The sequence below is a fragment of the Dreissena polymorpha genome, chromosome 9, assembly GCF_020536995.1.
Source record: "Dreissena polymorpha isolate Duluth1 chromosome 9, UMN_Dpol_1.0, whole genome shotgun sequence".
Taxonomy (NCBI): Eukaryota; Metazoa; Mollusca; class Bivalvia; order Myida; family Dreissenidae; genus Dreissena; species Dreissena polymorpha.
In genome coordinates, this window is record NC_068363.1 from 80,615,150 (window position 1) to 80,632,334 (window position 17,185).

Here is a 17,185-nt window from a genome sequence, read left to right on the forward strand (position 1 = left end):
TACGTATATGTCTACTTAACAAACATTCTACCACCACATACGTATATGTCTACTTAACAAACATTCTACCACCACATACGTATATGTCTACTTAACAAACATTCTACCACCACATACGTATATGTCTACATAACAAACATTCTACCACCACATACGTATATGTCTACTTAACAAACATTCTACCACCACATATGTATATGTCTACTTAACAAACATTCTACCACCACATATGTATATGTCTACTTAACAAACATTCTACCACCACATATGTATATGTCTACTTAACAAACATTCTACCACCACATACGTATATGTCTACTTAACAAACATTCTACCACCACATATGTATATGTCTACTTAACAAACATTCTACCACCACATATGTATATGTCTACTTAACAAACATTCTACCACCACATACGTATATGTCTACTTAACAAACATTCTACCACCACATACGTATATGTCTACTTAACAAACATTCTACCACCACATACGTATATGTCTACTTAACAAACATTCTACCACCACATACATGTACGTATATGTCTCCATAACAAACATTTTACCACCACATACATGTACGTATATGTCTACTTAACAAACATTCTACCATCACATACGTTTATGTCTACTTAACAAACATTCTACCACCACATACGTATATGTCTACTTAACGAACATTCAACCACCACATAGGTATTTAACCCATTACGACTTAGACACGTATTTTTACGCATTTGTAGTCCCATAGAAAGTTAAATTTAATTAAAGACCTTTCTTACTAGATTCAAGTATAACGGCTTCATTTTCAACCCTTAGATACTGATGAGCAGCAAACAGCATAAAACGTGAACAGACTAGGAGTTACTCGCAGGCTGTTCTTGTTTTATAATGTTTGCACATGCCATTTTCACTTTGCTTCTGAGTGGGAAAGGGAGGGTTAACAAACACTCTACCACCACATACCTTGACGTTGGCAAAGTACGGCTGAATTGACCTCAGTATGGTAGCCTCCATGCGGGAGATGATCAGGGTGGGAGGAGAGTACAGGGCCACGAACCCGTAACACAGCATCAGCGTCGCCTTCATACGCTCTACGTCTCCCTCCGATTTCTCTGACTGCAATATTGCAATGATAACAGGTTAATTGTTTTAGTAGCCTTGATGATATATTATTTTAAAAAAATAAAAAAATATTGAATATAGTTTTTTTGGTACTTGTGGTTCTTGTACTCTGCAATACCTCTAATTTATAATATTTTATCTAAATATCTTCAATACTAAGGAAGCTATGATCCCAAGAAAAAAATATAATTAATATCAGTTAGTCTGTAAATCCTGAAGAAAATGGTTCTTGTGTTCTGCAAATTGCACTCATCCTGTAAACCATCTATAATCATTGGAAGTTTCATATGAATCCCTTCCATCGTTCTTTTTTGCACATTATTTATGAATACATCTTGCAAGTCATCAGTGTATTGTAACCTTCATGAAGCTGAACACTCCTGACTTCTTCTGTGACAGGTCTGCCTTGGTGACCGACTCCAGTTTAGTGAGGACTGCGTCCAGATGAGACGTGGCGCAGAATCCCAGGCACACGGCACAGCCCTGTCGAGAGTAACGAAAAATTCGGTAAAAACAAAAAACAGAGTGTCATCACTGATAAGCCTGTGCACACTGCACAGGCTAATGTGGGACAACACTTAACAAAGATGGGACTTAAATATGAGTCTTGCTCTTGAAAAACTAGGCTTATTGCTGGTGTGCTAAGTGTCATGGCCAGATAAGCCCGTGCAGTCAGCACAGGCTTATCTGTGATGACACTTTTTGATTTTATGGAATTTTTCTTTAAAAGGTCTTCTCTTCTTAACGAAAGACTAGTCTCAGGCGGAAAGTGTTGTCCCTGATTAGCCTTTTGGCATTGCAAAGGCTAAGTTTTGGACAATATTTAATGCACATGCATTATGTGAAGTGTTCCAAGAACGCGGCTCATATGTTCTTCAAATCTAATTCTCATAACCTTTATACACTCAAAACATAGCGTTAATTTAAAGACCTGCTTAAACAATCAAATTAATTTTAAAATACAGTAAAACAGTCAATTTCAAGCATTCCAACAAATTGGTTCATGGTATGATTCCACAATACAAACACTTTAAATTTAAAGAGAGGTTGACAAAACTTTTAATACATTATAACTGAAACAAAATTCCTTTCTAAATAAATATTGCAATATTTACAACAACTCGTCAGAACATTCTTGACCATTACAGGTATATAAATACTAACTATTTTGCAAATATAAACACAGAATTTATGTAAACATGGTGATGTTTACCTCTCTTTCAATCTGGTCAGTATGTCTGACAGTGTTGAAGACTTGATCCAACATCCTGTTCACAAAGTCTTTCTTTGTTGACTTCCTCATAACGATTCCAATGCACTTGTACAGGAAGTTCTGAGGTGAACATAAAAGGAAACAGTAAAATAATTAGGAAAATAATGTACAACAGAGTATGCCAACAAATATGACATCCATTCTGGCGCATTCAACTACCCCCGTATATATACAGATATGATATTAGTTTTACACCAACATATTTTCTCATTTTAACATCACATCATAGTAGATATGAGCAAGGAAAAGACTTAATAAAATAATCCAAATACAGCTGCTAACAATATACAGTTCAAAACATCATTAATGTATAACAAGTTAAGAGGAGAATCTAAAAATGTCAAGATTCATGACTATCAAATGTGTAGATCTCATTTATCTCTTGAACTTACACATGAATTGATTTTTTTTATATGACATTCATTCTGGAAACACCGGCCTCAGTGAATTTGCATAAATATACATTCTAGAAAAGCCTTTGCAGTCTGAAAAGGCAAATTGGGGGCAACACTTTCCAACTTAACTTGCTTTTTGTTTAGTAAAGATTACCTATTCAACAACAAATTGCATACAATTTGAAAGTATCGTCCCTGATCATAATGTGCAGTCTACACAGGCTTATATGGAACATGAGATTTGGAATATATTTTTTTTTATTAGTTATACATCAAGATGATGTTTGGAAAAATCTGGAGAATTTTGTTGGACCGACCCAAAGATCTGTCACTATCCCAACCCCTTTTTTCCTCAGGTAGCCTAACATACATGGGTATGTGTTAGGCAACAGCCTACCTTTTCCTCAGGTAACCTAGAATACACAGGTATGTGTGAGGCAACAACCTACCTTTTCCTCTGGTAGCCTAGCATACATGGGTATGTGTGAGGCAACAACCTACCTTTTCCTCTGGTAGCCTAGCATACATGGGTATGTGTGAGGCAACAACCTACCTTTTCCTCTGGTAGCCTAGCATACATGGGTATGTGTGAGGCAACAACCTACCTTTTCCTCTGGTAGCCTAGCATACACAGGTATGTGTGAGGCAACAACCTACCTTTTCCTCTGGTAGCCTAGCATACGTGGGTATGTGTGAGGCAACAACCTACCTTTTCCTCTGGTAGCCTAGCATACATGGGTATGTGTGAGGCAACAACCTACCTTTTTCTCTGGTAACCTAGCATACATGCATATGTGTTGGGAAACAACCCACCTTTTCCTCTGGTAGCCTAGCATACATGGGTATGTGTGAGGCAACAACCCACCTTTTCCTCGGGTAGCCTAGTATACATGGGTATGTGTTGGGCAAATGTCTCTCCCAGCTCTGCTATCCACTCCTCGTGATCCACCACGTCCAGTGACTTGGACAACATCTTCAACAGCAGGTCCTCCCAGCTCTTTTGGGACCAGCTCTCTGTCTTCTCTGGATCTTATGTACAGATAGATCTAATTTACAGGGGGTCTTATGTACAGTGGGAAGGTTTAGTTTTAAACTATTTATTACATCATGATTGCAATGTAAGCCTAAGGTTATGCGTAACCCTCTAGGGTCTGTTTCCTGGGTAAAACCAGTACCTGGTGTCTTTGGGGTAGATCTTAAGAACGCTCCCACAGTGGAGATCAAACCAATGTCCTCCCAGTCGCTGGGCGGACATCATATCCACTATGCCACAGCAACCCTGTACAGAGGGTTTATTTGTTCAGAGGCTTCTTGTGTTCAGAAGGTTTTTATATACAAGGAGTTCTTATGTACAAAGGGATCATATGTACAGAGGGATCTTTTGCACAGAGGGATTTTATGCACAGATTGTTCTTACGCACTGAGGGATTTTATGTTCAGAGAGATCTATTATACATAGAGATCTTATGTACAGAGGGCCTTTTATGTACATAGGGATCGTATGTACAGCGGGATCGTATGTACAGAGGGATCTCATATACATAGGGATCTTATGTACAGAAGAATCTTATATACAGAGGGCTCTTATATACAGAGAGATCTCATAAACAAAGAGATCTGAAGACAGAGGGTTGGTTTCAATTATTCCATTACGCAAATACATAAATCCCAGTTTTCCTAGGCATGATAATTCATTAAACTGTGTATATAATTGATCGCAAAAAGGTTGGTCCACCTGCTTTTTGCACTGGAAAAGCCTGTCAAATTAAACAACTTAAATGCTTACATTAAGCAAATAATGGTTCCACTTAAACACAGTAAGTCTATTTATTTGCTTGCACAAAAGGTTTGTACACTTACAAAATTGCATCAATGGGTCTCCTGTCCTACTAGTGTTTATGACAAATAATTCACATCATGTAAAAAGAGATGTGTTTGTCAGAAACACAATGCCCCCTATTGCGTCTCTATGAACCCATATATATTACCTTTGACCTTGAAGGATGACCTTGACCTTGATCTTTCACCACTCAAAATGTGCAGCTCCATGAGATACACATGCATGCCAAATATCAAGTTGCTGTCTTCAATATTGCAAAAGTTATAGCAAAACTTTAACCAAGGTTAAAGTTTTGGGACAGAATGACAGAGTGACAGAATGACAGACAGACAGGCCAATAACAATATACCCCCGATCTTTCGATTCGGGGGCATACAAATGGGTCTCATGCCAAATGTGCAATACTACACAATGGAAAAGAGCAAGGCTGGTGGCTATAACTCTTTCAGTGCGGGAACCGAATTTTGAAGGCCTTTGCAAACAGTTTGGATCCAGATGAGACGCCACAGAACGTGGCGTCTCATCTGGATCCAAACTGTTTGCTATTCTGATAGTATTTTTTGAAAAAAAAATCGAAGAAATGCTAATTGTAGAAATTCAGCAGACGACATGCAAAGGCTAAAAAGTCCCACAAGGTTTTATGGTCTCATTATGGGCAAGTGTAGCTCCATATCAAATTTCACGGATGCCCAGGCTTGTCTAAAGCTATGCTTGCTGCGTAGCTCCATATCAAATTTCACGGATGTGGCAAGGGTAGCTCCATATCAAAGTTCAATGATGCCCAGGCTGGTCTAAAGCTATGCTTGCTGCATATGGCATAATACTCATTTTCCCATGATTGGGGTCAAATGATTAGGACATGTCTCGTCTTCCTTCATTGATCTATCAGATGTCATTAACAGACAGGAAGTGGACAACGACAACGAGCGAGGCCTGGTATAGGGGAGATAATGTTAGATTGTGTGTATAGGGAAGCGGACAACAACAACAAGCGAGGCCTTGTATTGTAATGCATTTGGGTAGGGGGGGGGGGGGGGGGGGGGGTTAGAGGGTAAGGGGTCAGGTTTGGGTTAGGATTAGCCTTAACCCTAACCTTGACCCTAACCCTACCCCTAATCCTAACCCTAACCTAACCATAACCCAGGGTTATCTCCCCTATACCAGGCCTCGCTCGTTGTCCGCTTCCCTAGACACACAATCTAACATTTCTACAATAGCAAGAATTACATTACATTATACACTGAATAGTTACACTAAAATATAAATTAGGAAAATAGGATGAAGTGCGATTTATTTTTAAATTTCGTTTTAAACTGATGATTTGAGCCTTGATCTGGGACTAGGGAACCTAATTAATGTGGGTCAAGTATCATTCCAGAGTAGTCTATGCAGTCGGAGTCCTGTAAAATTATCAGGGTAAACCCTTTCTATATCAAATGGATCTTTGCTTGGAAGAGATTTCCAAATCAAAAATACTATTAACGATTTACCACTTAGATATGTATTTTGACGCATTTTCAGTCCCTTAGAAAGTTAAATTTAATTAAAGACATTTCTAACTAGATTCAAGTTTCAAAGGCTTCATTTCTAACCCTTAGATACTGATGAGCAGCAAAAAGCATAAAGCCTGAACAGATTGCCAGTTACTCGCAGGCTGTACTGGTTTTATGCTGTTTGCACATAGCCATTTTCACTTTGCTTTTAAGTGGGAAAGGGTTTAAGCTGAAAGTGTCCTTTCTGATAAGCCTGTACTAATCTGGGACGAAACTTTACCAACATGCATTTAGCCTAGTCTTTCCGAAACCCAGATCATATGCTCTGCAGATACAGCTTCTCCCTTCTAAATCTCTGAGTGCTATGTGGTCAAACCTTCAAGATACTGGACCAGCTTTGGTATGACCGTATCCCAGAGCTCGGTAAGGTTGTCATGGAGATTAGGGGCCAGACCCTTCATCAGGTTGAGCACATGTACACCACGCTGGCGACCATTTAGGGGCCGTCCAGCCAGGGTCTGAAATGATGCATCAATCACTAAACAATGTGTGCATTGAACACACATGCCCCTGCTAGGACGAAGGAATGCATGTCTTCACAAACCCACCTACAGAGGAAACACTGAGTTCTCATACAAAAAATTTAGTAAATTTTACACAATACAACTGCAAAATCAAATCAATGCAAATATGCACAATTTTTAATAACAAAACTCGATTCTTAATGTATTTGTGTACAAAATTATTTCATCAAGATCAATTTTTTTTACAGTTTGTAGGAAAAGGTGTTCAAACAAAATGGTTTTAAGTAAGCACAAACTCATAACCATTCAGTGAGTTGGAATCAATAACAAAACGAGTAAGGAGTAATGGTTTCTTACCATCAGACGGGCTATCACATTACAAGGCTTTGGCAAGTTTGCTAAAATGAAATTAAACAAAACACCATAAAAATCAGCAAACAAAACCAGTTTCTAAAATTGAAGGATATGATTTGTTTCTTAGAATAAATATAAGGTGCAAATAGCCTACTATAATTTCTACATTGAGATGTATTAGTTTTTCTTACCTGTAAACACTGCCTTTCTTTAAAGTTTAAAACATTGAACATTATAATATTTTGTTTACTGTTTCATAGCATATGGTAGACAACCCAGTTTTTAAGGCATATACAGTTTTTATTGTAGTTAATTATAACAACACATCACATTGCATAGGATGCTTTACTGGCATGCTGTGTTCAAATAGTTCGGAACAATTTTACCTATGTGAATAGGATGGTTTCAAAGGACCTGCATGAACCATTAAATGAGTCGCGTTCTGAGAAAACTGGGCATAATTTATGTGCAGTCTGCACAGGCTAATCAGGGACAACACTTTCCGCCTAAATTGTATTTTTGCTAAGAAGAGACTTCATTTAAACGAAAAATGTCATAAAAGCAGAAAGTGTTGTCCCAGATTAGCCTGTGTGAATTGCACAGGCTAATCTGGGAGGTCACTCTATGCACATGCATTATGCCCAGTTTTCTCAGAACACGACTCAACTAGTATTTTAGCCTTATTTGGGCATGTGACACAAAGTAATCCCATATTAGCCATTGCATGCTGCACAGGCTAGTCAGGGAACATAATCCGCTTTATGGAAATTCGTTGTTAGATAAAGTCTTTTCTACAAAGAAATCCAGTTTAGGTTGAAAGTTATGTACCTGATTGCCCTGTGTTAAATGCATAGGCTAATCTGGGGTGACATTTTACGCAAATGCATTAACCCAATGTTCCCAGAACAAAGCTCATTTATCAAAAACTTTACATGAATATCTTGGTAAAATCCTACACAAAGTCAGACCAGTTCACGTTACCCTGTGTCTCGTAGTCCAGGTCATAGTCTTCTGCATTTGCCTCCCTTTTCTTGTTGGCAATGGTTGCCAGGCAACGACATATGACCCCTGACCCCTCCGTGTACTTCTCGGGCACTACCAGCTCCAGCAGGTATGGCCACAATACCTGAAGTGTGTTTAATGGATGAAAACCATAAAAACAATAGGATTTAAAATTTTATACATAATTCTGTCAAAAGCATTTGTCAATATTACGTTTTTGTCGAATTAAGAACAGAACACTGTCAGTGCATCCTTTTTTTGGAAAGCTTTCAACACTGCTTTCATAAAAATATCCAATAAGAATCTTAAATAAATACACTTTAACTAAGGAATATTAATGATAACATGAATTTAAAGAACTGCAATGACCAAGAATCTTCAATGTCAGTTACAAAAGCTCCACAAATAAATCTTGGACCTTACAAAAGGTTGTTGTTGACTAGATTGTGAAGATTATGTAATTACATGTACTCTCAAAGCTCTCTTCCATAATGTTAGGAGGTATCATTTGAATCCACATATTTAACAGGCATCAACTCAAAAAATGGAACCATTTGTCATTTAATGTTATCTAAACTGCACTTCCTCAAAGGATGCAATCAATAATTGTGGTAATTCATATTTTAAACCTAGATCTGTCTACAGGCAACCTCGGTACCGGATCATGGTTGTTAAATAAAATGTAGGCACAAGGCCTCTATTTTCAGCTTACTCCAATTAAAATACACACTGACACAATGATGTTTATTCGGAAGTCAGGTCTTACATTTTCCATTTGCTCAACAGTGTTGGTAAGCAACTGAAGCACGTTATCACACATATGGCGCAGCTGTGTGTTGGTCACATGATCTGGGTCAGGGGAACGCTTGGTGCCCTGGCAAGGTGAACGCACAAAATGCATGATAATGAGTTGTGTTCTGAGAAAACTGGGCTTAATGTATGTGCGCAAAGTGTCCTCCCAGATTAGCCTGTGCAGTCCGCACAGGCTAATCAGGGACGACACTTTCCGCTTTTATGGTGTTTTAAGTTTCAAAGAAGTCCCTCCTTATAAAAATTCAAGTTTAAGCGGAAAGTGTCATCCCTGATTAGCCTGTGCTGACTGCACAGGCTAATCTGGGACAACACTTTATGCACATGCATTGTGCCCAGTTTTCTCAGAACGCATGATAATATTTCCAGTAACACAGGTACTTGAAAGCAAAAAATATGTGCAACAGAGACTGAAATCAATTCTATCCCTCAAATAATTCAGGGCAAGATGGCTCTTCTTGAACAATTAAAGTGACATTATAAATGAAAAAAAAATTGAACAGAGTAAAATATTCATAGATATATTATTTAACAAAGAGAGTCACCCCTGATATCACTCCAATTTCTTGTATGAACTCTGATATTTCGCATGAGTGTTTACTGCTAGTTTATTAAACAAATATTTAAGCATAGTTTTTCAGAGTGGATGGGCACATGGAAATCTTCACTTGGACATGACATGAAAAGAAGATTTTGAAAAGAAAGAAATCAATTGACAAAAAAGATAATAACAAAAGCAAAACTAGAGAGACAATAAATCCCCATACTGGTGGTTCATCCTGCAGTGAACACTGTATGGCTATGAACTCTATCATGTTGGTCCCACCCTCCAGCTCCATGTAACCATGGTGACCCATCGCTATGACGACCTGAGCAAACACCTTCTTCACCTGCAAAACCATGTTAACCATTGGGCTGAAAACTTATAAAACCATACAATGAAGAACTTAATTGTATGAAAGTAACAGTATAAAAGACATGGTTCTTGTGAGTCATTGTACCTTATTGCTTGGTTCTTGTGAAACACTGTACCTTATTGCTTGGTTCTTGTGAGACACTGTACCTTATTGATTGGTTCTTGTGAAACACTGTACTTTATTGCTTGGTTCTTGTGAGAAACTGTACCTTATTGCTTGGTTCTTGTGAGACACTTTACCTTATTGCTGGTTCTTGTGATACACTGTACCTTATTGCTTGGTTCTTGTGAGACACAGTACCTTATTGCTTGGTTCTTGTGAAACACTGTACCTTATTGCATGGTTCTTGTGAGACACTGTACCCTATTGCTTGGTTCTTGTGGGACACTGTACCTTATTGCTTGGTTCTTGTGATAAACTGTACCTTATTGCTTGGTTCTTGTAAGACACAGTACCTTATTGCTTGGTTCTTGTGAAATACTGTACCTTATTGCATGGTTCTTGTGAGACACTGTACCTTATTGCTTGGTTCTTGTGAGACACTGTACCTTATTGCTTGGTTCTTGTGAGACACTGTACCTTATTGCTTGGTTCTTGTGAGATGCCTTTCAGTCCAGACAGCACAACTTCCTTCTTGTCTTCCATGGCTGGAGCTGAAAGTATGAACAGGATAAACAACGTAAAACTGTTGTAACTCTGTGATATTTCTCTATCAGAAACCTAATTTACACTTGGTCCATTTGGGAGAAGAGGCCACTTTAAGAAGATGGGCCCTGTTAAAACATGCCAATTAACTAGTATTTGGTTGTGAGGTAATAGTAACTGGCTCTGTTTCTTACAGGCCAATAATCTTATTTATACTGGCAGGACTTATAACCCATGTGAGTGTTTGAAGCAAAAAAGTCAATTTTAAACAACAACAAAAATTATGATTATGGCCAAACTGATGACAATTCAACCTTCAGCACCACCAATTATAGAGGGTATGAATAGTATTGTTTGTATTTAATGTAAGCAAATTATTTTGCTTAGTTTGGGGAACAATTGTTTGGGGAAAGTTTAATGATTTTGCAAAAATGTGTGTTGTTTTCTACAAGTTTTTCTCTCTATCTGAAAAATGTTTACAAGTTTTTCTCTTTATCTGAGAAATAAAGCTAGCTTTTGACTCCACATAAACCAGTATCAATATGATTGGGGTAATTAGTTCCTTGCTAAGTTTCATGAAAAATGTTCAATAAATGGTCCAATAAGATCAGAGCATAATATACATTGCTTGTTTTTGATGTTTTACAAACAAAAAACCATAATAGTCCACAATCCTTTACCAGCAGCATTTATGAGGTGTTTGAAGATGGTCAGTATCCCAATCTTCATCTTCTCGTTGTTCTGATCCAGCTTCTGCAGAAGAATTCCTGTCAGCTTTCCAGAAAAAGACCCCGCTGAAAAAACACAGAAATTATAAATAATTTATAACTAATTATAACTATTCACTATTTCATCTACTTAAGTGCTTGGATTCAGCTTATAGTTAATTGCCTAAATAGACAAGATATTTTAAAAGGTAGAAAGCATATGACATTTCAGGGATATGTGTAACTGTTTGTTTGGCTTCAACATGAAATCTCTCATCAATCATGAATAACTAGAATCAATTCCATTTCAAAAGCTCAATCCACAAATAGGTCCTAGACTATTTTTTACTTGAGCAGACATAAAAGCTGGAATCTGTGAACAAAAGTGTAGTTTTATACAGGTTACCAGAGTGACCAACTGTTTACATATTTGTATATACATTTAATACACCTTAAAAATTAGCCACATCATGCAAAAACGTGTCTTCCGCAATATGCCTCTATCGTAAAATGAGACCAGCCTGTGAATAGTCTGTCAGCTGTTAAAATGTCTGCTACTGAGATCACTAAACCTTGTTTGACTTATAAAGAGGACAGCTTCTGACCAGTCAGTGCAAATGGGCTGGCTGGTCAAGAGCTAAGCTGTTGCATCTGGCATAAGACCCATTTTCGCATGATGGGGCAAACTATGCACAAAATTAAATTTTACACCACACATAGATGTTCTGCAAAAGACAGCCTCACCTATCACTGCAAAGCATCGCAAAACTTCATTCTGATTCTTCATGCTCATTGGATTATTGAAGTCCACAGGTGCAAAAATCTGAAAATAGTTAGAATCTAATGTTTTCATATTAAAATAATTAAAGGAAATTGCGGAAATTTTATTTTCCCACATAAGTTGAACATGACGAGGGCCAACCATCGAACTTTATTTTTGTATTATTTTAATGTCAGAAACAATAGTTTTCCCTCCCACTTGAAATTGAAAATCTACAAATTAGCAGTACAAAGTGACTTGCTGACAGTAAGAGTCCAGTTGCTAAAAAAGTACGATTGTAATCTTGTAATTTATTAAATGGCTATTGTGAAGGTGATAAATACAGACAACACCAACAGGTGGTTGGCTTAATAAGCAGTTTGAGCATATGGGTCCAGTTAATTATGTTACAAGATTAAGATTAGCACTTTTCACTTTGCTACAAACTGCATTGGTTTGACATCTTATTACATCCCATGCCAAAGACAAAAATCTTACAGGACATGAGGTCCCGTAACTTTTGAAATCTACAAGACCTCTCCAGATTTCACTGGTCCTTGTTATTCAATAACATAAGAAGAGAAAATAACTTTTATAACGTTTATTTCTTTCATTATGATGTTCACAATGTTAAATAATTTAACATTCAGAAAAAATGATAACTAAATTTAGACTTATTTTTATAATAAAGTGTAAAACTTTCAATTAAAAATGAAGAAAGCTTTGTGAATTGTTTATTCATTACAAGCATTTTTAACACTATCATCATATGACTCCCGATTTCTACTTCATGATCATCACAAAGATTGAAGCCAGTAAATGTCATTTCAAACAATGAAAAGTTATGTCTCTCTTACATCACTAAACTCAATGCAGTTTTTAACTAGTTTTTATAATAGCACTTTGAGTTTTAATATCACCAGCATAGATAGCATTTCTGCTTGACTGGTTGGTAAAACACTGTTCTATATTATCATACAGCTATCCATCAAAGTAAAATAAAGCTTTACCAGTCAGTTTTTTTTAACATTTTCAAAGTTTAATTTTCGTTTCGAACCAAAACACACAAAAAATATAAAAAAAATTTGTTTGCGCACAAGGACCACCAATTTCTGAAATGATACAATCGCAGCAAATATTGTCTGAAATGTCCAAGGTCAAATGCCCTTCATAAATTTTAGTTCAAACCAAATTCAATGAATCCATGTCACCTGTGGGAAGAGTGCATTGAGCACATGTTCTAGATGTGGTTCCAGTATAGTGCTCCCACCCTCACAGATAGCGTCCAGTACACTGCATAAGCCCTGTAAGGCAAGACAATTAATTGATCTGCGCACGTGGAAAATAAAGCTTAATGCATATTCGTAAAGTGACAACACTTTCCACTTGGTTAAAACAAGTCTGTTCTGAGTGAAAATCCAGTTTATGACGAAAAAGTAGTCCCTAACTACACAGGCTAATCTGGAACGACACTAATCACATGCATTAAGACCCTTACTACACAGGCTAACCTGGACGACACTAATCACATGAATTAAGATCCTAACTACACAGGCTAATCTGGGACAACACTAATCACATGCATCAAGCCCCTAACTACACAGGCTAATCTGGGACAACACTAATCACATGCATTAAGCCCCTAACTACACAGGCTAGTCTGGGACGACACTAATCACATGCATTAAGCCCCTAACTACACAGGCTAATCTGGGACGACACTAATCACATGCATTAAGACCCTAACTACACAGGCTAATCTGGGACGACACTAATCACATGCATTAAGCCACTAACTACACAGGCTAATCTGGGATGACACATCTCACATGCATTAAGCCCCTAACTACACAGGCTAGTCTGGGACGACACTAATCACATGCATTAAGCCCCTAACTACACAGGCTAATCTGGGACGACACTAATCACATGCATCAAGCCCCTAACTACACAGGCTAATCTGGGATGACACTAATCACATGCATTAAGCCCCTAACTACACAGGCTAATCTGGGACAACACTAATCACATGCATCAAGCCCCTAACTACACAGGCTAATCTGGGATGACACATCTCACATGCATTAAGCCCCTAACTACACAGGCTAGTCTGGGACGACACTAATCACATGCATTAAGCCCCTAACTACACAGGCTAATCTGGGACGACACTAATCACATGCATCAAGCCCCTAACTACACAGGCTAATCTGGGATGACACTAATCACATGCATCAAGCCCCTAACTACACAGGCTAATCTGGGACAACACTAATCACATGCATTAAGCCCTTAACTACACAGGCTAATCTGGAATGACACTAATCACATGCATTAAGCCCCTAACTACACAGGCTAATCTGGGACGACACTAATCACATGCATCAAGCCCCTAACTACACAGGCTAATCTGGGACGACACTAATCACATGCATTAAGCCCCTAACTGCACAGGCTAATCTGGGATGACACTAATCACATGCATTAAGCCCCTAACTGCACAGGCTAATCTGGGACGACACTAATCACATGCATTAAGACCCTAACTACACAGGCTAGTCTGGGACGACACTAATCACATGCATTAAGACCCTAACTGCACAGGCTAATCTGGGACGACACATCTCACATGCATTAAGACCCTAACTACACAGGCTAATCTGGGACAACACTAATCACATGCATTAAGCCCCTAACTACACAGGCTAGTCTGGGACGACACTAATCACATGCATTAAGCCCCTAACTGCACAGGCTAATCTGGGACGACACATCTCACATGCATTAAGCCTCTAACTACACAGGCTAATCTGGGAGGACACTAATCACATGCATTAAGCCCCATTTTCCCAGAGCAAGGTTCAGATGCAATAAGATATTTATGAATATTATTAATAACAATGGAACAAATGACAAAACTGATCAACCAACTCAATGATTGAACTTTTAACATTTAAACTTAAATCTTCCATTTTCATTTTTTAAACATTTCTTATGAATGAAATAAAATGTTCTGAAATGAAACACCTTAATCATGTATTTACAGGAATTTTACATACTATTTAAGTGTTATATGCTAATACAGGCAACATAGAAATGTAATGTTGAAATCTCAGTTAGTATATATATGATCAACTTGCTGTTGTTTTGTTTGTTTTTTTCAGAAAAAAATAGTAGACCAAAATCAAAGGGACCATTGGCAAGTGGGCCCTTACTTGAGATTTCCATCTCTATTTATACAAAATGTCTGTAAGTAACACATAATACCAATGTCATCCATATGTTCACTGGCCAACTCCACCCACCTAAGTGATATAAAAAGGGTTCTCAACCCACCCACATGTGTGATAACGACGGGTTCTCAGTCCACCCACATGTGTGGTATGGAAGTATTCCCACCCTACCAACCTGAGTGATATGGAAGGGTTCCCACCCACCCACCTGTGTGATATGGAAGGGTTCTCACCCCACCCACCTGTGTGATATGGAATGGTTCTCAACCCACCCACCTGTGTAATATGGAAGTATTCCCACCCCACCCACCTGAGTGATATGGAAGGGTTCCCACCCACCCACCTGTGTGATATGGAAGGGTTATCACCCCCCCCCCACTGGTGTGATATGGAAGGGTTCTCAACCCACCCACTGGTGTGATATGGAAGGGTTCCCACCCACCTGTATGATATGAAAGTGTTCCCACCCACCCACCAGTGTGATATGGAATGGTTCCTACCCAACCCACCTGTGTGATATGGAAGGGTTCTCACCCCAACCACCGTTGTAACATGGAAGGGTTCTCATCCTACCAACTGTGTGATATGGAAGTTTTCCCATCCCACCCACCTGTAAGATATGGAAAGGTTCTCACCCCATGCACCCACATGTGTGATATGGAATGGTTCTCACCCCACCCACCTGTGTGATATGGAATGGTTCTAACCCCACCCACCTGTGTGATATGGAAGTTTTCCCACCACACCCACCTGCGTGATATGGAAGGGTTATCACCCCACCCACCTGTGTGATATGGAAGGGTTATCACCCCACCCACCTTTGTAATATGGAAGGGTTATCACCCCACCAACTGTGTGATATGGAAGGGTTCTCACCCCACCAACCTGTGTGATATGGAAGGGTTATCACCCTACCAACTGTGTGATATGGAAGGGTTCTCACCCCACCCATCTGTGTCATATTGAAGGGTTTACACTGCACCCACCTGTGTGACATGAAATGGTCCTCACCATACCCACCTGTGTGATATTGAAGGGTTCTCACCCCACCCACCTGTACAATATGGAAGGGTTTCCACCGCACCCACCTGTGTGATATGGAAGGGTTCCTGGTGTTTCTTGTACAGGCCCAGGATTCCCGCCAGTATCCGTGGCAACTGCTCCTCCAGCTTGTCTCGTGCCATGAGATGTGTCATGTGACCAAGGGCTTCAACGATTGCCAGACGGAGCTAAAACATGAGACTTACATTTCATATTTACTACATGTAAGATTCAAGCTTCAACAAATAATTCACTTGCTTGATTTTTTTTTCTTACATTTTGTTTTTAATGAGCAATTTTTGCCAAAGATGTGCGAATTAAAAAGAAATGTGTGTGTCAGTAACCAGTTACCATAGTATTAAACAAAATATTCCCTTTCCATAGGTTGATTGGATAAATAATTGACTGGTTGGTGTTGACCATATATGGTTTGAAATCCTTGTGAGCAGGATTAAAACAATAATAGTTATATACTTCATTGAAATGAGAATAAATAACTGATAAATGATAAAAAATTGGTTCTTAGTGCAATAACCTACACTTGTCAATTAATCATTTCGATAATTACATACACTTCAGTAGAATATGTCAGTTTTGTCAGTTTTATTAAGTACTAACATCATTTTATTTCCCTACAGATTTGTATGTTTTAAGTTTGCTAAATTGACAAGTGCACGTGCAGATGCTGGTAAAGGGAACATTAATAGCGTTTAAAGAACTATGTAAAACCATTCAGCTCTATCCATTAATGCAGAATAACCTTTTTTCATTTCTTTTCTTTGTCTTTAGAAAACTAGACACATGTTGTTGTAAAAGTCAAGTATATCTCATCATGCAAAAAAATTGCAATTTTCATTACCTTCACTTCTTTTGACTGTATCCACACATTGAAGATGACATCATAAGCCGAGAAAATCTCTGACGAGAACATTTCTTTCTTTACACTTGTATCTGGTGCCTTGTCGATATTGGCTATGTAATCAATTATTGCCTCACTGAACTTGGAAATGGCTGAAATAGATGGCATTATTGACTAATCTCAGATTGTTTTACTTGGTTTGAG

General features: G+C 38.3%; 1 protein-coding gene across 8 annotated transcripts in view; it reads right to left on the reverse strand.

The window, feature by feature from the left end:
• LOC127843961 (maestro heat-like repeat-containing protein family member 1) overlaps nt 1-17,185 on the reverse strand; it is a 62,931-nt gene that overhangs the window by 37,991 nt on the left and 7,755 nt on the right. For 2 of the 8 annotated variants that reach the window (XM_052373870.1, XM_052373872.1), the window contains exons 6-20: nt 16,982-17,133; nt 16,170-16,310; nt 13,060-13,152; nt 11,833-11,911; nt 11,062-11,175; nt 10,316-10,389; nt 9,587-9,709; nt 8,776-8,883; nt 7,989-8,133; nt 7,011-7,051; nt 6,506-6,647; nt 3,662-3,825; nt 2,342-2,461; nt 1,489-1,611; nt 970-1,122 (exon numbers count right to left, since the gene is read on the reverse strand). In XM_052373870.1, the coding sequence (XP_052229830.1) occupies nt 970-1,122; nt 1,489-1,611; nt 2,342-2,461; nt 3,662-3,825; nt 6,506-6,647; nt 7,011-7,051; nt 7,989-8,133; nt 8,776-8,883; nt 9,587-9,709; nt 10,316-10,389; nt 11,062-11,175; nt 11,833-11,911; nt 13,060-13,152; nt 16,170-16,310; nt 16,982-17,133 (1,772 nt within the window). Of the gene's footprint in view, nt 1-969; nt 1,123-1,488; nt 1,612-2,341; nt 2,462-3,193; nt 3,210-3,661; nt 3,826-6,505; nt 6,648-7,010; nt 7,052-7,988; nt 8,134-8,775; nt 8,884-9,586; nt 9,710-10,315; nt 10,390-11,061; nt 11,176-11,832; nt 11,912-13,059; nt 13,153-15,289; nt 15,305-15,424; nt 15,439-15,590; nt 15,606-15,865; nt 15,880-15,966; nt 15,981-16,169; nt 16,311-16,981; nt 17,134-17,185 lie in introns of those variants that run through there. The other 6 variants (XM_052373871.1, XM_052373877.1, XM_052373876.1 and 3 more) reach the window with 6 other exon arrangements.